Source organism: Micrasema longulum, unplaced genomic scaffold (genome assembly GCF_059751315.1).
Source record: "Micrasema longulum isolate JH-2025_06_02 unplaced genomic scaffold, ASM5975131v1 h1tg001157l, whole genome shotgun sequence".
NCBI lineage: Eukaryota > Metazoa > Arthropoda > Insecta > Trichoptera > Brachycentridae > Micrasema > Micrasema longulum.
In genome coordinates, this window is record NW_028278344.1 from 214,703 (window position 1) to 241,534 (window position 26,832).

Below are 26,832 nucleotides of genomic sequence, written 5' to 3' on the forward strand. Positions count from 1 at the left end.
TCAACAAACGATCATGATCATCTTGGGGTGTCTCGTCATGACGTGGGCAGCTATTGATTTCTGAGAGCTTAACACGATGAAGATAGCTCACAAAACTTCCGTGGCCTGTGATAATTTGAGTCAGTTCGTAGCCATGTTGCTGCGTTTTCCTGAAATCAAAAGCGTGAAAGATTATTAGAAAAAATATTTTAGTTACCTGTCCAGTTGTTTCACTTAAATACCGGACGTTCCAGGGCTTAAGAGTTCGGCTCCTTATTTTATTTTTGGCAAAACTTAAAGGAAATCTTGCAAAATCAGGAGCTGTTTTCTTAAAAGTAACTTCTCGAGCCTTTTCATCTGCTTTTTCATTGCCTTGAATTCCGCAATGGCCTCTTATCCATCCGATATACACATTTTATGATCTGGATTTTAGTTTTTATAAGATAAAAATTACACTACTGTAGCGTGGTCTGTCGTAGCGCCATGATGCAGTCCTGATCCAACGATTGTTAAGCCTGCGCCAGAGGGTGATTATGGCGCGTCACAACACAGCACTAATATGAATTTCTAGAAACGTCTCCTTAACGCGTTGAGTCACTGTTCTCAGCTACGCAGGCATATTAAGACAGCTAAGCAACCACGGTGAATGATCAATCAAAACGACAGAGAAGCCTTCGACACACCTTACCACTCCACAACACGACACAACAATGAGCAGAGAGAAAGCGGTTGAAATTCGATCTCATAGATGAATGTGTGGTAATTCAATTTACGACAGGGTTGCGAATGACGAAATCAGGCGAGAGTGTAAATCTGAGTCAGGTATAATTGATAAGATTAAGAAAGGGTCTCTGAATTGGTTTGGTCATGTGGAACGAATGGATGATGAAAGAATTGTAAAACGGGTATATATGACAAGAATTAACGGTAATGTGGGACGAATATGACCAAGGAAGACGTAGCATGATCAAATAAACCAAAATCTTTAGTCTGGTCATGTAAAAAGCAGTCAAAACTGAAGAGCGTGTATTACAAATTGTATGAATGCGGAAGGAGCTAGGAATGTATGCCAGGATAGACGTGTATGGCAGTCCATTCTTTCTGCCTACCCTTAAGGGAAAATGGCGTGATATTAGTAGTAGTAATAGTAGTTTTAGTTGTTTTATTATTTAGCTTGCTTATAATATACAAGGTTTATATTTCAAAAAGTTAATTTTTCTGGTATTAAATATCGTCAAATTTATCTAAACTGTTGGAATCAGGAGGGATATACTAATGTGGGCTAATCAGGAACTTCTCAGCATTTGCTCACGTGGAGAGAAAATCACTCAAAACTCTTCAGGAGAAGCCGGCCTGTTGACAGTTGTCAACCGGCCTTCCGTTCCACTAGAGGAGTGTTCGGCATTTTGTTCCCTACTTTGGTTTATTTTATCAATTGCCTGCACTATATTGATCACGTATGATACTACCTCTCGTGTGAGTTCTTTATTACCTATCACCGATAGGATGTCGCATAGATCTTCACCCAAGCTTCTGCATCGCGCCTCCAGCTGTTGTCTTTGAAAGCTAAAAAGGGGCAATGCATCAACCGGTGAGGGACATCTTGAGGAGTTTCATCGTCGCATGGGCAGCTGTTGATCTCAGAGAGCTTGAAGTGAAACAGATAGCTCATGAACCTACCATGACCTGTAAGAATATGGGTGAGCTCGTAGCCAGCATTCTGCATTTTTTTTAAATCATAGGCATGGAAAATGGTAGGGAAAAACATTTTAGTTATACTTCAAGTAGTCTTACTCAAATAACGATCATTGGTAGTAGAAATAGCATTGTTATATATAGAGCATATTATTGTATCCACAAAAAATACGGTATTTTAATTAGCCAACTTTATTATTTACGTTGGATAGAGAAAAAGAAACTCAAGACGTACAATGGAAACATTAAAAATGTTGTTCAATTAACGTTTTTTAAGCAAAATTTAAACAATGCTTACAAAAATAACTTAGAGTCGTCCTTGTATAGTGTTATGTGAATCACTAATGGGTGACTATTGTCACAATTTTCAACACAACAGTTGGTATGTATGTATAATCGAATGGAATCCTAGTACTAATAACGGTCTCACAGAAAAAATAGTTTGCCCAACTGCCATTGTAACAAGAAATTACTTCTCCTTGCATTGATCACGTGCATTTGTGTGAAAAAAGTTTCGACACAACCCCATTGTAGATTGTGGACGAATGTCTATCAGAAACCAGAAATATCTGTTGTATAAAAGACGACACAATGTGGTCGTGTCAAAATGGTGACGCTTTGTCCATTATCTTAAGATGGCGCTGTTTTGCAGCGCGCTTTAATGTAAATCCGTCTTCACTTCATGATAACAAATAAACTGATTACCAATATCAATATCATCAAACCATTATCCTCGTCCAATGGTCTAAGGGCACTGATTGAAAAATCAAATGCAGCGTATCTTGATCATTTGCAATTAGAACCTGCAATATACGTAATCATCAATTTAATCACGACGAAAATCCACCTGGTCCATGAAGATGTATGGAAATTGAAAACCAAAAAATTATAATACATTTTCAGACGTTGCCTAGTATGTATATGAAATAATTCAATGAGATGAATCTCACCCGCATAAATAAAAGTTTCAGCTCTTTAACTTCACAAACATCAACAGATGAAAGAATTGATCTTATTAACTACTTCTCAACTGAAATACTTGAGCAGAAATTAAGAAGAGATGTGATTGTTTTTTTACTCTTCCTCAGTAATGAAAAATAATGCAGATAATCTAAAACAAAGCAATGATAATTATTTTTACCACAAATGCAGCGCCTCTGTTACACTTGTCTAATTTTTTTTTTTTTCCAGGGATCTCTACTCCTCGCGTGTCCGTGGGAGCTCACGCCCTCCCTTCAGCGGCTAGAGTAGCCAGGACCATCCAAGCTGCAGAACCTTCCCACCAGCACATGTACGTCAGCAGCCTGCTGTCTTCTTGGGGAAGTCTACTCCTCCAAGACCTGGCCAAGTCCATTAACCCACAACTGGACAAGGTAACGAGACATTCAACCTTTATTTAGCCATAAGGTGATGGTGAAATATGATCTATTTATATTATTATTTTACATCTGTATTTTTAATCTACTTTTAAAAATTATAAGAAAACTTTAAAAATTGAGAAATTCGTTGTTTCGAAGTTGATTTTATTTTATTTTATTTATTCATTTATTCATATAAACGTCCAATAGACATTTTTAAGGACATATTTGTACATAGAAAATTATTATAAAAGAGAGTTAAAAGACACAATGTTATATAGTAGACTTGGTGGGAGTGGAAGCGGAAGAGAGGTGTTTATAATTGAATTTGATTCAGTGATCGTTTGAAATAAGACAACTTGTTATCAAAGAAATCAAGACTGGTATGTTATTTGGCAGACGTAAGAATTCTTGCAGACTTGCAGAGGAATACGAGGGGTGGTTCAAAACATCCAAGCATGTGGGAGAGTTCTTCGAGGAGAGCATAAATAAGTTTGTGCCACGGCTTACCACGTGCACTAAACGGGATGACAATTATCTGAAAAAATAGTCAATAAGTGTATTAACAATACCCTGTACTTTATTTTCTAAAAAAATATTAAAGTCTAGTGCAATATATATAAATATACTAGTGGCCCGACAGACGTTGTCCTGCCCAAACGTTGGCTTTCCTGCTATTACCTTTGAAAAATACTTTCCATTGATAAGTAGGTACCTAGGTACTTGTTTATGATTGCGTTTCAAAACTAAAAAGTATTTATATTCAAATCCTGAATTTTAGTAGGTACCTAGGTACTTGCTTATGGTTGAATTCCAAAACATAAAATAATTCATTTTCAAATATAGAATTCTTTTTGCATATGTCAAACTCAGTTCTCATCAACAGGGGTGCACTTTATTCATTTTATTTTATTTTATTTATTTATTTTATTTTATTTTATTTGGGAAATCAACAGTTCTACATACATATTTTTAGTAAACAAACAGATATAGTGTATAAACTCAGAACTAATAACAGATTTCCACATAGTATACAAAGTTAGTAAAGAAAATATATTACATATCAAATAAATACATACAATTTATACATATAAAAATGTTATTTTCATGTACTCAATAATCAAAGATTTCTTAATATTTATTTTAAGAACATTAAGTTACTGTAAATTGGGCGGGATAAGGACAAAAATGCTTGAAGAGAGGATAAGGAGGGGAGGGGAGATGTACATATTTATTATTATAATGTCTACTAAGTTACATAATACATTTTTAGTGTAAATTTTAAATCTGACAGAGTGATGTTTGTGTAATCTATATTTTTTTAATTTTGTATTGTACATTGAAAAAGTCCTACGAAAAAAAGCATTTTTAACATACGATGTTTTACTTATTGGTACATGAAACAGGAATGAATGAATGTGATTTTCAAAAATAGATTGAATGTCAGTTAATATTATTTTAGTATCACCAAAAATCCAGTAAAAATAAATAAATGGTAAGAAATTATAAGTAATGTAAGGAAAGAATCTGATTGAGATCCATAAAAAGCGAACGTTGTTCGTAAACATTCAAAAACATTTTTTTTTTTTTTTTTAAACTACATCTTACCATTTTTTTGTAAATGCATTCTCCTCGAATGCAACTCTGGTAGATCGATGGATAAAACATTTATGCGCCTTACTTCTTTTTTACATATTAGATTGAAGATTTTAATATCTACGAACACGCAAAGCGCAAAGATCTATATTTCTCTGAAAACCGCACGTAAATCGGTTAAGCCGTTTTGGAGGAGTTCAGTGACATAACATGAACAGAGGAATTATATATATACAAAGATAAAATACAACATTATAAAATCTAGAACACTTACTTTCTGAACATGCGTCGTATGTAACTCAGTAGTCGATAAGTGAATTAAAATTCGGAACAGGTAGCGATCGGTGTGATCTAACTCCAAACCGCGAGTGTAATTTGTCGCGTGACATTGCATTAATTTGTTCCATTTCCAACGTCAGTTTTTCACCTGACGATATGTGCATTTTCAAGGTTTGCCAATGTTTTCAGAATGTAGACCAGAAAGGGAATGATTCCTATCCACGACGTATTCATTTAAGTTTAAGTTTCAAGCGTGACAAAAGCTTGATCTTCTCTTCTCTGCGTGCATGTCCACCATCGGACGTCTGCGATCATGTTGGCCAACGATACTTTATTTATATTTATATATAGACTTGGCATACCACAGCCGCAAGTTCTTCAGCCAGGAAATTCTGATCATCCCGTGCCCCCTTCTGCTTGCAATTTTGCCTTGTACATTTGTACAATAAGATGTAGGATCTCATATGTTTCTCCGAGTCTTATGTGTCCGAAAAACTGCAACTTTTGGATTTCAATAGTTTTTTTTTTCTTTAGATATCCTACTCATCGCATCTTCATTTCATATTTTTTCTACCTTTAATTTTAGAAAAATATTTTTTATAATCTTACTTAAAGACAAAAATATATTCAAATCTTATAATTTTCATATTTTTTCAAAAACGAATTCTCACGCTAACGCGGGGCGAGAAATAGCGAGGGATGAAGCTCTAGGGCTTCTAAGATATTATTTAGCGGAGTGTATTGTATTTTACTTTTTATAAAATAAGGCAATATCTTCGATATGCGTTATGCAGTGTCAATCGGTCACAACCCCAACAAATGAGATGGATTAGGAATGGATGCCACTAACCTGGTTCGTTCTTGATGGAATTGCTGTGGTCTGACTGGTCAATTGCAAGCGGCACCAACACTAGGACAGGCCCCCGATCTGGAGCTGAATACTGGTGGTTGGTGGAAACAAATTCTATGATGCGGCACACGTTGAACAAAATAAACGCGCGATTCACGACACAATGTCTTATTGTAGTGGATGATCAAAAAATACTAAGGATAGGAGTAACAGTGGTTGTGAGTAAAAAGGATGTAGAGTTGTGACAATATTTTAACAATGCATACCAACATAATTCGCAACCACTATCTTTTGTTAAATATTAAGTATTTGAATGAGTTTATTATAGAAATAACACACCTATGATATTTAAATCCACAAATTTAGGATAAACGGTTTCATTACTTTCACGACATTCTTCATACTTGTATACAAAAACAGTAATGATAATGAATTAAAAATTATTTAACAGTAATTACAGTACATTATTTTTCCCTAAGGCTCATTTTTACGAAGTAATACTGGGTAAATACAAGAGTTTATATAATGTTATTTTAAAGAGTTTAAATACGTTTATTTCTGTGGCTTTTCATCACTTAAGCGACTAAACTAGTTACTGACTAATATTCTTATGGTAAATATCACTTTTTTTTCTACAATAAATTACAATTAACTTCCACCAAGAATGTTCACCAACAAACTCGAATGCTTTAGTCGAATTAATATTTTTGTTATTTTATTTCATAATGTGGTCGATGTTAGGAACGTGTACTGGAGCAACAAAGTGCAGTTCTAAATTTACTATAATACTTTTTTGCTACGTAAATATTGCAAACTTACCTGTTAATATAAATTAATTATGTCAGCACCTATTTGTATTATATAGTAATAGTCATCTTGTCATATATTTTTTTAAACCTTTATTATCAGATCTGCATTCATTTTTGCATATTTTTTTCTATTAAAATGAATTTACCTTTTATTTATTTAGTTTGGTTGTTTAAAAACTCTTATAATTTAAATATAAGTTGTTTACTATTTTTTTTTGTCTTACTATAAAAACGGTTTATCGTCGGGCAAAACCGCGTAACTATCAATTATTTTTTTTGGTAAGTGATCTTAAAAACGTTATGTTAATATATTACTGACAATTGTAATCAATCAAAAATACCACTGAAGTATCAGAAAAAACTATCATTATTTAGAGTAAAAATAGCAATAATTAAAAACCAACGACTCTTAATCTAACGAATAGTATAACAAATTTATTTCAGTAAAACATTTTCGTTAAAACAAAACAGGTTACTTGGTATATCAGTACCACTGACGATATTATAAACAAAGAAAACTAATAATGCTCGCATTTAATTAATCATATGTCTGAGTTTAATGTCCGCATATTTTTGATTATGTATTTAATTATTGTTATCAACCTGTCGACTAGTTGGAATTCAGATAACAAGTTAATATCTTTCTAATTTATTTCAGATGCATTTAAAAACAAAAACCTTAAAGTATGCGTACATGAATTAAACCTTTATTTATATAACACACACATTGGTCTATTTTTCTTTTATTATTGTTCAATTATTCTTTTCTCACTTGAAATTCTTATTTATTTATTTTTTTGTCACATTTAATGTTTATATCTTTTGCATAATTTATGAAAACTTAATTGGTCTTTTTATGTTAAAAAATGGTTGTTTTTAATACTTATTATGTATGACTGTATGTTTTCTGAATAAAATAAAATAAAATATTTGATAAGTTACCTACAGTTTTTCCGATTGATTTAAATGGACCAAAAATATTTGTTCAAAGATAAAACATATTTTGTAAGAGATTTTCACGTCATTTTTAAGTTTTTTATGTTTTTTTTGGCACCTCAACAGGCCAGGAGGCTTGGGAAAAATCACATTTCGATTTTTGTGTTTTCACCGGGAATAAAACCCGGAACCTTTCATGTGTGACTCAAGTTTCTTAACTACTACACTACGAAGGTCGCCTTATAAAGGTTATTCGTTCTTTTTTTTTAATCGTTCATACTTCATCCTTATATTAATAACTATTTGTTACTTAATTTATTATTTACTTTAAAATACCTACTTCGACTATTATAAATTGTTCACAACATTCACCTTTCGTTAAAATTTAAAAAATGCTAAATAAATTATTAAACTTTCACTAAATGATAAAATTATCCAATAAAATATCTTAAAAATATTAACAGTCCTAAAATGTATTTAAAATATATTATAAAACAACTTTAAAATGATTTTGCGGATCAATTAAGGCAAACATTTGATAAAAAATACCATGACTTGATCATATCATAAATTCACATGAAAATCCAAAGTTTAGATGGACGTTTTATATAAAAAAACAAATAGTTAATTTTATTTAGGCTGTCGACCTTTATCTCAACGATATTTTTCAATATGACATACAATAATCAATTAAAACTGCATCTACCTTTATTGACTTCATAGAAAAATACCAGATCCACCCTCGTTGATCGCGTCCCCGGCGAGTGCGAATCCGTTATAACGTGATTTTTTTCGCAAAGTAGTGACTTTAGAAAAGAATCTAAAAATAAGGATTTTTTATTTTTTTTTTATTTAAAAAAAAAATTATTTACAATTTTAAAAAACCCGTTAGGGTTACATTATAAATTTTATATTGTCTAGTCATGTTATGTCTCTTTTAAATTGTCTCAGTCAAAAGTGCGTTCAATTGTACAACAAAGAAACATAAATAAAAGTCTTTGGCTTCATTTAAAATAAGCAAAGGTTTGTTTGATCAGTTTTGAAGACAAACAGACTTGTATTGCCTTAAAATGATTGGTGAATCAGTTAATGCAAACATATGTAGAATCAGCTGAAAAATATCCAACAGTTTCGTGAAAAATCCATTGATCGCGAAATTTCGCTCATCGCGGCCATGTCCAGAACGCATCCCCCGCAATCAACGGGGGTACCTGTACTTTTTCTTCGTCTTTTTCTAGATCTATTTTTTGATGTGGCGATTGGTTGTGTTAGGTCTAAAAGGGGTTAACTGGAAACTACTACGTCGTTTTTTAGTCAACGAGGAAATAATTATATAAACAAACATAGGTAGGTTCATATTTTAAAAGTAATTAATCAACTGATAATTAGTTGACGACATGACTGTATCTATATGCAGATTGATATCAATTTCTCGTTTTTCCAGGCTTCAATAATGTTGCATACATATGCATACGAGTAGGTTCTTTATGCAGTTTATAAGATTTCCTGTTGCAACGCTAATTAATGGCTATTCGTTTCATTTGTAATTAAAATGTTATATTTACATATATGAAATCTTAAAGATCATCTTCCGTCTCATCACTGGAATGTTGCTAAATTACTTTGTAACGTTTTCCTCATTTTTTTGCCATCGTCAGTATATTCAACTACAAAAAAAATATTCTCTATTATGTGGTTTGCGAATTCAGATTTTTTATTATTATTTAGGCACCTTAAGTGTTCTTTTACTCCAATATTAAAATTTATTTTAGTTTTTCCGATGTAGATTGAACCGCAATCATTAGGATTTAATTGGTATATGCCAGATTTATTATGTTTATATCTTTCCATAATAATCATGATTTCAATAAAATATTAAAATCAGACAACTTAGAAATCTTAGAAATTAAAAAGCGATTCATAATAAGAAAATCATCATTAATAACCAAATAAACTAATTTCTTTTAATCCACTCCTGTCTAGCTTCGAAAATATTCATCTCAAATTACCACCCTTTTAGAGAAAGAAAGACTTGATTAATTGGCTCCAAGTGTAGTATTTGGTAAACATGAAAAAAATAAAATAAGAAAAAAATCATTAGTTACGTAAACCTTGACGAAGAAGCTTGTTGGCTTTGAAACAGTCCGTGAAAAAATATTTAAAGAATAGTGCTTAAAAACAAAGTTGTTTTATTTATTTTAGTTATATGTATACCAATTATATAAAGAACTTAATACGTTTGTAAGTCTCGACATATATATATATTTTTTTAAAAACCCTCTCTACACTATTTAAAATTCAAATAAATAAAACATTAATTTAATGCACAAAATACACAATTTCATCGTAGCACAATTATATTTTTTTATGTCCCGACTTGTTGAAAATTCCGTGTTAAGTCGGGACTCTTCTATATATAAACTTTATCTGTTAAAATGTGTATTTCCCACTCTGTTGTATTTTGCCATGTGTTCTTTTCCCACGTTTAAATAATAAAAGCTTAATCCCAATTTCGGTCCAAAAACTCCCAAAAATTAACTGTTTAGCAAACTAGTTGTAAATATTTATGTTTCTGTCACCTGTAAAAATACTTATTTGATCTTATCTCCAAAATTTGTTAAGAATAGTATAAAAACTGTAAACATTGTAAACAATTTACCGGTCTTGAAGATGCCTACTTAGGCGAAAGCGCTCGTTGGTCGAGCGTCAAAATAATAAAAAGTAAAACTAAACCAAGAAGTTTCATTGATAAGTTAATTTATAATTTTATCATAATCATTAACATTGTATTATATTTTATAAGCCCTGTTTCCATAATATGTCATGTAAATGGCAGAAATACCGTGTTTAAATAAATAAATATGAATGCAGTGCCCCGTGTACCACTGGGTGCGAAAGGGAAATGACGCTGATGAGGAAAATAACCAAATGGCGACTTGGAACAATCTAGAAATGTGCGATACGCTATGTGTATTGTTATTGTAATGTATCTTTCGAGTGGAATTCTCCATACAGATCTGATGAGGTCATATTGTCTGCTTCCGTGAAAGTTTCTCTCTCGAATACTTCTCGCCGACCAACTTCTGTAGGCGAGGCAAATCCGCTCATAGGAAGCGGAAAACTTTCGTTTTCTTCGTAAAATAAGATACTTCAGCAGAAGGTTTTAGGCGATCTGCTGTGTGTGGGGGAAAATGCAGCTGTGTTATTGGCGGGAGTTCAATTCAATTCAGTTCAATTTCAATTTAATTCATTTATTTAAATGTAACGTATACATAAAAAACAAATATTTAATACGTACATATTATAAAAAAGAAAAAATACATGAAAGAGACCCATGTCAAAGTAGTAGGAGAATCCTGCTCCGGAAAATCTCTTCGGATACATGGAACAGATCAACATCCAGAACGATGTTGTTCAGCATAGCGGTAGCCCTTCCAACAGGCAGGGTGGTCCGGTATATCGGAATATGAGACAATCTATGCTGACGCTGTCTTAGGTCATTATCAGGAACATACAAACCAATGCTCATCATAATCTCAGAAGAATTCTTAAGAATTATCGATCACACCGCGCAACAATCGATAAAAATGTATAGTAAAAAAATACACATTCCTTCTAGTCTCTAAACTGTCGGGTAGAGGCAAGGATAATAAGGATATAAGTTAATTACATACTTAAATTATATACAACAAAATAAATAAATAAGTGTTACCATGTAATAATTTATTATTATAACAACTGTAGAGGGCACGAACCTAGGAGGACGGGATGACTTCATCAAAAGTACCTTAAGGCTGTTGTCTGATAAAAACTAAGAAGATCATACGATTTTTTGCATTTTAAAACGCCGTTCTTTCATCGTCATCTATCATCATTCCCTTTCCGCACCTAATGGTGCATAGGGCACTGCATCGGCACATCAATCACAGCGTATCTTGATCATTTTTTGTTACATGAAGGAAATATGATCAACAATGTTTGAGTATGTCCAAATGCTTGCAGACTGGCTGGATTTCCTCCCTAGGGAGTTATTCATATTTAAATCTATTGCGACGGAGAGGAAAAATATATTATCAAGGGAATATGGGAGTTTAGACATTTATGATTTTGATAAATTTTAAAAATGTTAGAATTATAATGCTCTAAAATGACGCAGAACCACAAAATTCCTTGAACTGGTAGAGTTTTGAGTGAGTGTGTAAAGGAGTCTTTTGTAATCTCTCTGATTAATTATTTCTAGTGGTACAGCTTTCTTAATAATGGGATACTGTAAATCCTGCATCATTTCGATATTGGTTCTGGTTGAATGGCCCCATGATTTTATCCCATACCTTATTATAGACTCAACTAGTAAAAAATAGACAATTTTTGGTGTATATTTTGGCAATATGAAAAATAATTTATAAAACGTGGTAACAACAGATCGAAGTCTGTTATAGGTTTTAAAAATTTGGCAATTCCATTTGAAATTATGATAAACACCTTAAAACTTTTATTATTTTTCAACAGTTTTAAGCTCGCAATTAAAACTAAACTATCTAACTTAATTATTTAAACTAATTTAAACTATGTCTCTATCCCTAATAAATGTATGTACAATGTCATAAATAATTAAATAAAAAATATAAAAAATCAATAAAAAACTACATGGATAGGGCCAAATATATAATAAACTAGCGGACCCGACAGACGTTGTCCTGCCCGAACGTTGGATTGCCTGCTATTACCTTGGAAAAAGACTTTTCATCGATAAATAGGTACCTAGGTACTTCTTTATGATTGAATTCTAAAACTAAAAATTATTCATACCAAATATTGAATTTAAGTAGGTACCTAAGTACTTGTTTATGATTGAATTCCAAAAAATAAAATAATTAATTTTCAAATATAGATTTTTTTTGCAAATGTCAAACTTGGCTCTTCTCACCAACAGGCAAGCACTTTATTGAAGAATGCGTTTTTCAAAAAATGTATTTAATGTCAGTTAATATTATCGACGAAAAAACAATTTATGCTTCTAACATTTTTTTTCACAGATTTTATTGAATTTTATTATATCTACGAACACACACATCGCAAAGATCTACATTTCACCGAAAACCGCACGTAAATCGGTTTAGCGGTTTAAGAGAAGTTCAGTGACATCACACGTACAAAAGAATTATATACGAGTATATAAAGATAAATAAGCTTTGTAATTGCCTAGATACTGCCATATTTCCTATCCTAAAAAAATGTTTTCACTTTACATAGAATATCAATATTATTCAATATATACGTATTTTTATTTTATTGAATGACAACATAATAAATACATTTATTGTCCCAGCTTATAGTGACACAACCGGAAACGACCAATGTCTGTGAACTTGCTCTGACTCGCGTTAACCTAATGACTAGTTTATATGATCACTTTAAACAGTGTGTAAAATTCACAATTTTGCCTTTGATCTCTGCTTTAATAAATATTAGAACGGGGAAGCTATCCTTAGCTAGGCAGTTTAGATAAACCAATAGTAAAAATTAAAAATATGTATGTTTACTTTTACTACATAATTATTTTTTTGTTAAAATAATTACTTGTAAATTGCTGGTATAAACATGTAAAAAATTAATACTTAGAATTAAAAAAATTAAAAATGCACATACGATTTTTTTTACTATGCATTTCAATTTTTGGTGGCTATTTTCAATGAGTTGTAAATAACTCACTATTAGAAAACGCCCTTGAGGTATTATATTACGAAAATGGCGCTATATAAGTTATCCATAATTCTTATTATTAAATAAAGTTAGGGTAGGGTGAAGTTCGAACCTCGGACCTTTGATCCGTGAGTCCGCAACACTAGTCACGGGACCACAACCCGATTTAAAATTATTTAATGCTCATAAACGTCTTGACCACTACACCACGGCGGCCTCCGTGGTGTAGTGGTCAAGACGCTTGACTCACACACGAAAGGTTCCGGGTTCGATTCCCGGTGAGAACACAAAAATTAAAATGTGATTTTTCTCATGCCTGGGTGTTCTGTGATGTAATTCACCACTGTAATTGGGCCTCCTGGCCTGTTGTGGTGCAAAAATAAATAAACATTATTTTTACAGGGGATTGAACTCACGTCGTCATTTTATCTGTTTCGCAACTTCTACTTAATTAATAAATCATTGCTTTTCTAGTAAATGGCTTTTATTTTCAATTAAGTGCTTCCGCAGTTTTCTTGATTCCGGAACAAGAAAAAGTGTGTTTTGGTGTTTACAGCGGAAGTGAGTAATTTCAGAGTTTACAAGATGGCAGACCACCGAACTTCCGGTGCTTAACTTAGCGTAGGTATTTTATCTCTCAAGGACACTCGAATCTTTGTTTCGTATATTGCGTAATATAAATATCAGTAAATGGTACACCACTTAGCAATCAAAATGTTCATCCTACATTTATTTAATGGTATTTATTATGTATGAGATTAACCAAATCCGGGAGAGATATTTTTTAGGTGTTTTTGTTATTAATTGTTATTAACATTATCATGCCTTTAAAATCATATTATAATTAAAGTAGTAACAAGAAGTAAACTAATAAAAGGTTAAAAGAAAATCATTTTTCTTCTTTTCGCATATTTTTACATAAGTTAAAATGAATTTATTATTATCTTGTTATATGAGTAAAATGAAAGCATCCACCCCTTTCCTGAAACTTTTTATAAAGACTTGTGTCTTTCTTTTGTTTCGCATATCAATATTTTTTTTTTTAAACTAACTAAGCGAAAATTTCATATTTCTTTACAGTCAATCCGCGAAAATAACAAAATAAAAAAACTTTAAAAGCTTTCATTGTACCCCTCACTCCAGTATTGTCAATGCGTGATCAATCAAATACACATGGTCAGCACAATCACTTTTTTCTAATTTCCCAGTATGACAGTGAAGGAATACAGTGTTAGTTCCAAATTGAGACCGCGGCCGCACGCTCCAGATCCCGCCTCGGAAATGAAGAAGAACGTAGCAATTCAAACAAATCAAACAACGACACAAAACCCAAAAACATATAGAAAACATTAGAATAATTGGCCCAATACAACATGCACTCAAGCAACATAAGTAAAACAATACGTATCTATACCAAATCACAGAGGAACATCAAATTATCAAGACACTACTGGGAAAATCCTAACACAGATCCTAACATGATCGCTAAATATCCGTAATATGAGTATAGCCGAACGTAATCCGACCCATTACAAACCCCAGGTTTCGGCTGAACCGAAGCTTCGGCCTTTTTTAGCCAAAACCGAAACCGTAGCCCCAGTTCGTTTTATTGGCTGAAACCGAAACTTCGGTCGGTCACTAGGAACAATCACTATTTGACAGGTTTGGTGGTTTACCTTTCGTTGATGTTTTTTCATACTAAAAAAAAAAAAGTTCATAGTTTCAATTTTTCTGTTATTTTTTTGCGTCAGATAGTTCATCTTAGTGTAGTAGAGCAAGAATTGAATTTCGGACCTCGTACCTGGAGCCCGTGACATTGCCACAAAGCCGCAACCCGTCCTCAGTGACAATCAGAGCTTAAAACAAGAATTTATATGTTTATTAATTTATTTCTTTTTTATTAACGGACATTGTCCATTTATACAATTTGTATGGTTTTAATATTACAATAAAAGAATAGTTAAAAATATTTTTTAAAAAAGAAAAGAAGCATTGACAAACAAAAGGGACATCAACACAAGATCTGGACTATTTATTTACTCGTAGTGCTCGTTTAAATCGCTGTAAAAAAGTCCAGATCTTGTCTTGACAAAGAAGGGTCATTGGAGAATTAAGGCCATAGTTTGTTCTATGCTGATCGAGAAACAGTACTTCATTGTTTCTCAACCTACGAGTAGGAATATTGAATTTTATTTGTCCCAGTAATGATAGAACATCAATTATACCATTTAGTATGCCGAACATATATATGGAATCAATATTAGTTCTACGTTTTTGTAGACTAGAAATATTTAAAATTGACTCTTTATCAGCATAAGAATAATTATCTCTCTCTAGTCCAAGCATCCACGGTGCTTTTGAGAGCAAGCGATGTTGGACTGATTCAATGTGATTTATGCGATTTACATAGAATGGAGACCAGACCACGGAGGCATATACTAGAAGAGGCCGAACAGTTAGCAATAAAGAGTTTTGATTATACGGACATTATTAAATCAGAGGATATTCTGTTAATGAAGCCAAGTGATTTCAGTGATTTATTTACTGTATTATCTATGTGCTCGTTGTATGTCAGTTTATAGTCCAAAATAACTCTTAAATCTCTGATGGACGTAACTACATCAATTTTGGAGTTTTATATTAGGCACTCGAAGGAAACCGGTTGTTTTGTTCTATGAAATGACATTATTTTGCATTTTTTTATATTTAGTTCTAATTTATTGACTTTACACCATTGGTTAAAAGAATTCATGTATCGTTGAAGAGAAAACAGTCTTGTAAAGTTTGAATTATTTTGAGAATTTTGTTGTCGTTGAATTTTGTTGTCGCGAAGAGGCAAAAGCGAGAGTTAGAGAATGATTTAGCAACATCATTAATAAATAAATTCGTTTCCATATTTTCATACTTTCCTGATTAAATTTATTTACTTTTCATTACATCATTTTTATTTTATTTCAAAATTAGTTTTTTTTTCCATTTTTACAATTTTTTTATAAAATTTAAAAACTTTTCTATATTTTCATACTTTTTTATAGCTAATTAATTGACATTATATTTTTAAAAAAATCCGTTTTAATTTATATAATTTTATTCATTCCTAGAGAGGTTAAGTCCAGGAACTCCAAATATGATGAAATTCAGTTATTACTATGTCGAAATCAAATTTTCCATCTTCTATTACATGGCAAATAACATAAACTCCTAATTTCTTCAATTTCAATGATAATTTATTTATGTTTTGTTGTAACTCCACATCAATTTAGAAGTTAACAGTCAAAAAACATACAGTACTCCAAAAGATTTTTTCAATGTGTATTTTTGTAATAAGTATCAACAAGACAAGGTATATACATAACATATGTATATATAAAATACAAGGTTAGCACAACGTGAAGGCTTGTCAGTACAGAGGTTTTTAAACAATTATAACCAAAGAACACTTCATTATACAATTCCAAAAAATGTAATAAGATTCCTAAGCCAATTTTAAAATAAATGTTGACAAAACATTTGAGAAAAAAATAACTCAATGGCTAATATGTAACAAGGCTTTATATTGATTATTATTTTATGTCAACGTTGTATTATTTCAATCATTGTACATATATATTTTGTGTGTAAAATGCGTACGCTTATCCTTTAGTTCTTAATAATTTTTATATTACTTTTTAAGTTTGAATTAATTCATTAACTTTTTTCTTCTTAAAAGAACAATAGAAACCTGCTGACAAGCCGGTTTCGTGGTTTTGTGTGATTCAATATTTGTCCTTTTATATTTTCTGTTTATGCTTGTATCTTCTTAAATAAAAAAAAACATATTTTAGAAAAAAAATTATATATATTATTGGAAATTTATTTGTTAACCCTTACGGATTGTTACATGCATTTTACAAAAATAACATATCATTTTTTATTTAAACTCTATTGTTGACAATTATATTTTTTACATCCTTTGAAAAGTTTGTCCGAGTCTTTTGTTTAGTTATATCTGGTAGTTCATAGCATAATTTCAGGCCTTGATTTATTAGTCTCGATTGTCCTTGTCTTGTTTTGGAATGTTGTGTGTGGTATTGTTCTGATATTCTTGAAGTATGTCCATGTTTATTGCAATTTTTTTCAAGTTTTAGTTCTTTGTCTACAATAATACCAGTAGCAAACTTATGAATAAATTTTAAAGATTCTAGTTGAAAAAGTTCATTCAAATTTGATTGTTTAGTTTTTTTAAAGACTTCTTTAGTTGGTGTTAGATAAGTACTAGCTTCGATATTTTATTCTGCTGTCGTTGTAGTCTGTTTATGTCATTTTGGTTTCCTGTTCCCCAGAGTTGTTGCATATAACATATTTGAGATTTGACATAGGCTTCATACATAAGAATTTTTTTCCGTTTTCGGAACAAAATTTTAGTATTTTGAAAAAGGGCTCGATAATGTTGCTATTTGCTAATTAAATTATTGATGTAAGCTGTCCATGTCAACTGTCTGTCTATTGTTAGTCCTAAATATTTAACATTTACTTTTATAATTACAAGATGCCTCTCATTAAAAATACAAGATGTTTAAAGTATGAAAAATCACTAATTTGTCTCTTTTGAAAAGTTGGGTTTTCGGAAATACTGTAGCTTACATCTAGCATGAAGAAATATATATTTTTATTTATATCCCTACAGAGATGAGGTAAATTTTTTTCAAATTCAAGATTATGGATATTCGAGCGTTTACAGGGCTTATGACCTGTCATTGGCTGGGTTAAGTAGCCACTTTAAGTACTACAACATTCCCCATTCCGCTTATTAGCGAATATCCACACCAGGTAACATTTTTGATTTTTGTATTTATGTTACGAATTTGAGAAACGTAAACGCTCGAATATCCATAATCCTGAATTTGAAAATATTCTACCTCCTCTCTGTAGGGATATAAATAAAAAAATATATACCTATTCCCCCTTGGGAGAAAATCCAGATTTGTACAAGTACACGTACCAAAAATAATGTTGTGAAGAAATATATTTTCTTTCCAACACACTTTTATTGAATTTTTTAAAAATAGTTAATACCCTTGTGAATGTGAATATCAAACATCAATGAGCTTTTTTATTTACTATTACAATCTTTTTTGCAGGTGAAATGTTGCGCAAACCGCTCTTCAAGCGCCCTTGTCCACGGGGAGTGTTACACAGCCTACGGGGATGAAGAGTGCACGGAATACATGAGGACCTTACCAGGGCAAACTGCAGAAATCTGCGCTTTCAGTAAGTGTACATATTTAACTTATTCAATATTGGATTGCTTAAACGTTTTCTTTTTATAAAAAATACTAGCGGACCCGACAGACGTTGTCCTGCCCGAACGTTGGCTTGCCTGCTATTTATTATCTTGGAAAAAGACATTACATTGATAAGTAGGTACCTAAGTACTTGTTTGCGATTAAATTCCAAAACTAAAAATTATTAATATTCAAATATTATTGAAATTGAGTAGGTACCGAGGTACTTGTTTATGGTTGAATTCCAAAACATAAAATAAATATTATTTCAAATATGGCATTCTTTTTGCAAACGTCAAACTCCGGATTTTAATTTTAATAGTTATAATTTATCATTAATATAAGATTAAGTTTGTTAATATTTTGATTATTTTGTCGTAATTTTTCTAGTTATTAAGTTCTATCTTCCTTCTAATTTTACTGTAAGTTTCTATTTTCTGTTAAATAGGCACTATCAGGTTTTGGTGGGTTTTTCTGTTAGTGCCTATTTCAATTTATGTTGAAATTTTTATTGGTTTGGATATGTGTTTATTATTACAATTAATATTTTGATGTTATTATTGTACTTATATTTTTCTTGTCTTTTGTTTGTATCTATATTGTTATTCCTGTCTGTTTATGTTTTTCTTATGTTTATAAATGTAACTTGTTTTTGGCCGGTATTATCAAGTTTTGGTAGTAGGCCCTAATAAAGAAAAAAAAAAAAACATACGAGTCTACTTATATGGGAATACGATTTAAATTAATGTTTTGAATTTAATATTATTTTAATATTACTTAAAATCCAATAAAAATAAATAAATGGGTGGAAATTAAAAGGAATTTAAGAAAAGAATCTGATTGAGATCCACAAAAAACAAATATTGTTTGTAAACATTCAAAAACAAACTTTTTTATTCACAAAATACAACATCTTTCCAATTTTTCGCAAATGCATTCTCTTCGGATGCAATCCTGGTAGATCGATGAATAAAACATTTACGCTCCTAACCTATTGTTTACGTATTCGATTGATGATTTTAATGTTTACGAACACGCACAGCGCAAAGATCTATATTTCTCTGAAAACCGCACATAAATCGGTTAAGCCGTTTAGGAGGAGTACGGTGACATCACACGTACAGAGGAATTATATATATAAAGATTGAATGTTAACATAAGTTGTGTCCAATTTTTTTCGCACCTCGACATCTCCTTCTGTTCGCGTTCAATCGAAGGAATAAAACTGCCAAATCTGTTCGTGATATTTGCACAGTGTGCAGTGAAGATGCTTTGAATTATTAACTAATTATATCATTTTGTTCTCTTCATTTGGAAAAAAACGGACTTAATTTATGTTAACACCCGATACTTAAATATATGCCACTTGTTACACCCACGGTATATCTTATTTCTCGCTGTTATATTAATGTTTAGTATCAACCATGTCAGGAATCAAACGCACCATCAGGCACCAAATCAGGCAAACGGGCTGACCACGAGGCTTAATAAATGCATGACACGAATATCTGTGCGTAATTTGAACATTTATGCATTTAGCTAATTTTAATATGTTTATAATAGCCGACAATAATTGCAATTTAGATAATAATGTTATGACGAAATTATTACGCCGATGATTAACTAAGAGATGTATGAATATGTATGTAATCATCTACTATTTATGTTTTCCGGTTTAACATCGTCGATTACCTGTTATTTTTCCACGAATCACAAATTATATAAATACCGTGTATTTGTTTGAGAAATATGAGGAAATAAATCAATCTTATCAGAACAAATATGACTTATTAGGATATTATTCAAAGATATGATCAAAGCAGGACTCTTACCCAAGCTAAATAAACATATTTAAAACTGAGTAAACGGTTCTCATCAAAATCGAACAAATGCCAACCATACCCCTGAGAATGAGAACGTAGGAAATAGAAGAAGTCCATCAATACAAATATTTTGGATGCTGACTCCTGAAACAAACAGTCAACAATGATATAATAACATACAAAAATACGGTTTAAAGACAGACCAGCGAAGTTTCTAAATAAAAAATCATACATATTTAATTGTGATACAACAAAAGTATGAGAATAAGCGTAGAGGTGTATTTGTGTGTATTTGTGTGGGAGTAAGTGTTTAGGTGTGTGTAGGCGTGAGCATCATTAAAAAGCAAGTGAGAGCGTATTGCAACTAGAAAGAATGAGTCTAAATTTATTATTAAATCAACAATGTTTGAGTATGTCCAAATTCTTGCAGACTGGCTGGATTTCCTCCCTAGGGAGTTATTCATATTTAAATTTATTCCAACAGAGAGGGAAAACATTTTTCAGACGGGAATATGAAAGTCTAGGCATTTACAGGGCTTATGACCTGTCATTGGCTGATTTAAGTGGCCACTTTAATAATGCTTTATCTTAAGTAACAATTTATTTGTTACTAAATTATTTATCCTTGCACTTCTGATTTTCAGCTGATTTACGACAGCGATAGTTGTTTTTTTAAGTCCGTTGATGCATATATAGATTAAAACGTAGCATTAGTATTGTTTATGATCTAGATTACTATGCTAAAACCCGTCTCTACCCACACAGAAAAGACTTACTTCCTTAAAACGAAATCCTGTACGACTTGATTAACATTTTCAAACCTTTATGACACATGAGACATAAGGCAACTGTCGTGTTTTTATTGAGATTTGAGATCGATCGATACTTATTGATTGAAAAAGCAGTTTGTTTTCTGCATTCACTGCAGACAAAACAACTTTTTAACTGCAGTAAAAACTCATTGCACCGGAGCTTAGTCCACGGTTGCGTCCGGGACCCACATGGTCCCGGGTTCATTCTCAACTCTATCACAACTTGATTCCAATCATTTATAACTTTTATTTAATATTTTATAAAACAAACATCATTAATGAAACTTTATTAATATTAATTAATTTTACAATGTTCCAATATGAACAAAATGTTATCATTTTCAGTGTGGGACAACCATGCTCACACCAAAATATTGTTTTACACCAACAATATGCGACGATAGACAGACAATACTAAAATAATATTAACTTAATAATTTCATTATATTATACATTTGTCAGAAGCCATTTGGAATACGCCTCTCAGATATGGAATCCCCAGTATGCCATATATATAAGTAGAATAGAAAATATTCAAAACAAATTTATAAAGTACCTTAAATACAAAACCGCTATTCCTTATGTATCTACTCTCACTGCCTCCACCTTCCATGGAATCATTTCTCTGCAATACCGCAGAGTGTGTGGTGCGGACCAACTACTGCTTTCCAAAATTATGACAGGAATGGTTAACTGTACAGAGCTGCTTGGTTTAATAACAATACATGTGCCAGTCAGGATTTGTAGACGGTACCACCTGTTTCATGTACCAATAAGTAAAACATCGTATGCTAAAAATATTTTTTTTCGTAGGACTTTTTCAATGTACAATACAAAATTTAAAATATAGATTACACAAACATCACTCTGTCAGATTTAAAATTTACACTAAAAATGTATTTTGTAACTTAGTTGACATTATAATAATAAATATGTACATCTCCCCTCCCCTCCTTATCCTCTCTTCAAGCATTCGTGTCCTTATCCCGCCCAATTTACAGTAACTTAATGTTCTTAAAATAAATATTAAAAAATCTTTGATTATTGAGTACATGAAAATAACATTTTTATATGTATAAATTGTATGTATTTATTTTATATGTAATATATTTTCTTTACTAACTTTGTATACTATGTGGAAATCTGTTATTAGTTCTGAGTTTATACACTATATCTGTTTGTTTACTAAAAATATGTATTTAGAACTGTTGATTTCCCAAATAAAATAAAATAAAATAAATAAATAAAATAAAATAAAATGAATAAAGTGCACCCTTGTTGATGAGAGCTGAGTTTGACATATGCAAAAAGAATTCTATATTTGAAAATGAATTATTTTTTGTTTTGGAATTCAACCATAAACAAGTATCTAGGTACCTACTTAAATTTAATATTTGAATATTAATACTTTTAAGTTTTGGAATTCAATCATTAGCAAGTACCTGGGTACCTACTTATCAATGAAAAGTCTTTTTCCAAGGTAAAAGTAGGCAAGCCATTGTCGGGCAGGACAACGTCTGTCGGGTCCGCTAGCAACTTTATAAAATTCCTTGCGGTTTTATGAAAATTTTGACAATTATTTTGACATTATTGTTGTGTTTTCAGCGCGACGAGAACAAATGAATCTGGCCTCGAGTTTCTTGGATGGATCAGACTTGTATGGAGCCACGGAGAAGGAAATGCGAGCTGTGAGGTTATACGATGGAGGAAAGGTTGATATTCTGGCCTGCAGAAGGTAATATTTTAGGCTTTTAACATTTCAAATATTGCGTTTTTTTTTATTTTATTTTTTTATTTATTTTTCAAAAATATTTACAAAATAGTCTTAAATTAAAGTTCTGCTGAGTTGCATACGTACAACTCGTCAGCAGGTTCTTATAAATTACGTCGATTTTTACACTTAACATTAACAATAATTTTACTTGAAAAACAATTACATATTACATTATGAAAAATTAAAAACTATCACTAATACAACGTTAGAAAATTTGATTAATTTTCCATTTTTGCATCTACATATTGCGTTTTGTTTATTACTATCCGCGAAACTATCCGCCAATATTTGCCTCGTGATCAAATGATCATTGTCTTTGCCAACCATGCAAGAGGTCTCAGGTTCGATTCCTGACATTAAATATAATTTTAAAATGTGTTTAAAATGCGCTAGAATAATTTTAGTAAATAGAGTCTAGAATTCCAACTGTCCATGCGCTATGTAGCTGTAGGACGGTTTATAGTATGGTTCTTATTAATTTGTAAACAATGCATAAAAATAAAGAAAAGTTGATGCATGCCACGGATTGGAGAATCTTACGGGATGTCAAAAATAAAATATAAAAAATAAGGGATAATTTAAAAAAATTATATTTATAGATGACAACCATGAAGTTTCGCATAAATAAATTGTCTATGTTTTTATGAATGTATGTATGTGTATGCGCATGGGTGTATGTACGTGTGTGTGTATGTACATGTGTATATATGTGTATATATACATATATATATGTGTATGTCTGTATGTATATGAATCAAAATGTGTATCCGAATAAGTTTATATTTTGTTTGTTTGTGCTCTATATAAATTTGTTAACTTTTATAATACATTAAAATGTAATTGCCTAGTTTGGAACGGGGTATGTACTTTTGTTAGCTGGGCAAAGTGAACATAGAATTGTATTTTGATAAAGAGTAAAAAAAAAAATTTTTTATTTATATTTAAATATGCACGAAAAGGTCCATTTTTAATAATGTAAATGAGGTCTAGATTGCATAACGTCATTGTGCCTTGTTGCTGTAAAATCTGCTGTAATTTAGTTCCTATCTGTAAAATTCTATCATAGTGAGGAAGTTCAGCCCTACCGGAAATCGGATATGAAAAAAATATTCTTACTCTAAATTGGAGCGTGACATTGTAAAGTGAAGTTTCTTGAGCTCCGGTGGGCAAAACGCCACTTTGAACTGATATTTTTAGTAACAGTTATATTTTTATGTAACTGTTTCAGCTGTTTTGGAAAAACAACTCTTTAATTTTTTTTGCCACTTCAATTTTTATTTTTTTATTTATCAATATATTTTTTTATGGTACATGTTTTTATTCTGTACAAATCTACTTTTATACATCTAATAATTATTATTATTATATTATTGTGGATAACTTATAAAGCGCCACTTTTGTAAGATAATATCTCATAATAAATTTAATTGAAGTATTTAAATTTGTAATTTAATTAAAACAATATATTTTGTTATCACATGCTCCGGATTTATTTAAATGATTTAAAGAACAAGTGGGTTTTAAGTTTTTTCCGAAACTCTCACAGCCTCTCACCTCTGCTGGGAGAGGATTCCATGCCATAGGGCCTTCGACCGCAAATGCGCGTTCACTGAACTTAGTGCGCTGTTTGCGTTAAGGTATAATAATCTTTTCTCTCGCCGTAGACGTAGCTGATCTAAGCGTAAGTCGCCTGTCAGCTAGTTCATCTGGAATGCATAGTTCCCTTAGATATTCCGGAGCAGAGTTGTGCAGTTATTTATACATAAGCCAACAGAGTTTGTATTCCACCCTCTGTGAAAAACGTAGCTAGTGTAATTCCCAAAGTAGTGAAGTGACATGACTGAACTTAGAGATTCCGAAAAGAAGTCTCGCTGCAGTGTTTAATATAGACTGCAGTAATTCTTTGTAAAGATCTTCCGATTTTTCGTAGATCTCTTAGCCATTAACAAAGTGTGGGATGAAGATGATTGGCATGGGTTAACTCGAAGTCTTATATGTTAATTATATTATTATGAATATATTATATTCCATTATTTGATTGCCCTTGTTTGTCTTTACTTCGTAGTTTTATGTTATTTTTGTTCAGTTTCTTGTACACGTGTTTCTTCAGATAACTGTTGTGGTTGGCTTAGGCTATTTTTTTTATTATTTAATTGTAAAAGTACACATGAATAAAAAAATAGATTTATAAAAAAGAAATTCACCTAATAACCACAATAGCCACTTTTTGTGACTTTTTGACAAGGTTTGCCCATATAAATATTAAACCTACTTTTAAAAAAAATATTTACATCCATACTATATGGTTTCGGATCTTTCACGAAGAAGTGTTAATTTAAATATATTATGTTTAAATTAATAAATATCAGAAAACAGGATGATCAGTCTTTTTAGGAAATCCCATCGCATTTTGATTCGGAAGATGACGTAATTGTTTTACCCAAATTCCAATACTCCGCAGACAAAATATTTATCGTCATAATCGCCTCGTTATCCGGGGTAATTTTTAACATTTCATAATACTGGTAATCGCTTTCTCAGAACTCGATACAGTCACCTGGCACACGCTAAAAATATCGCGTAATATTCACCGGATTGTGCGTTTTATTAGCGGCTACTTATTTTTAAATTCGAAAAAAAATAACAATGACGAATTATCTTAAATAATACGAATCCTCAAACTTACGAAGTTTCAAATCTATTTAAGCCGGGCGTTCGTTCTTATAAACATAAAATTTTAGTATCATTTTACTCCCTTACAAACCGCTATTAAAAAGCGGCTAGTTTATATTTTAATTACAGCAGCTCAATCACAAATAACTATCAACGTGCTTAAAACCATGCTAAGCATTTGAGCAATCACAATGAACATGCTTAAGTTATCGCAGTCATAAGTCAACGCGTGTGTAATCTCTAAGTCAACGCTCGTTTCGGTTTGTTTTTTGATTTCCTCGTAAATGAATAGAGTTCATTGGCAAAAAATCGACGTTTGCTATAAAAAATAATAAAATTTATTGCATTTGTAAAATAGTAAGGAGTATCTAATACAAACAAACTAAAATTAAATTAAATTACAATTACTGTGGCGTCTGCTTTTCTTGTCTTTTGTCTTGGTAACCACTGCCGCCGTCTGAATCCAGTAAATAGATTGCATGATAAATAATAAATAAATAAGCAGTGTTGGAATATTTTCCATATTCACACCGGTGAAATTCAAATATGCGATTGGGCAGCAGGATTATACGTCGCGAAACGTAAATATTTTGTGATGGTCCATTGTGATCGCGAATACGATAAACATCCATGGTGAGAAATTATTATCACGTCGCTTGTTAGCATGTCGATAATTATTTGTGATTGAGACATTTTTGTATCCTTAGGCACGTCTCTATTTTTTCATCTTATATTGGTAGTCAGCAAAAAGTTTGTTTATTTAATTTGACAGCTAGATTCTATCTGGTTAGTTTGTTCAGTGTGAATTTCTGTCGTCCTTCTAAATGATATTCGATGCTAATTTTACTAAAATACAACTCAAATGACTAAATAATAAACATGCTCCTTTATTTATTTAAAAATAAATTACGATTCATTCTATCTAGCTGCGATTGTTATGAGCTGACTGTTCTAGAACCTCACAATATATTGTTAGATCAGTTAAAATGAATATATCTTTTGCGAAAAATAATAAAAATAATAATAAACACGGAAAAAATAGCAACTCCCAACAAAAATAAAACTCGTTAATTAAACAATATTATTATTTCTGAATCATTTCTGTGTAGTTAATTTCCTTAGATTTTACTTGGAATATCATTGATAATATTTACGGAAAAACCACGTAATGCATTATTCGTGTTTTGTATACAAAATTTATGAACGTTTAATTTATTAAATATTTGTGTATTAATTTATTTATTTAAATAAACGCCGTGCAGGCTTTTACATGTTTTACAT

General features: G+C 31.3%; 1 protein-coding gene across 1 annotated transcript in view; it reads left to right on the top strand.

Moving 5' to 3' along the window:
• The window catches only part of LOC148276730 (uncharacterized), a 140,285-nt gene that overhangs the window by 78,801 nt on the left and 34,652 nt on the right, over positions 1 to 26,832 (top strand). Inside the window, exons 4-6 of the mRNA XM_088233850.1 lie at positions 2,866 to 3,047; positions 18,326 to 18,455; positions 22,710 to 22,839. Coding sequence (XP_088089976.1) covers positions 2,866 to 3,047; positions 18,326 to 18,455; positions 22,710 to 22,839 — 442 coding nt within the window. The remainder of the gene's footprint in view (positions 1 to 2,865; positions 3,048 to 18,325; positions 18,456 to 22,709; positions 22,840 to 26,832) is intronic.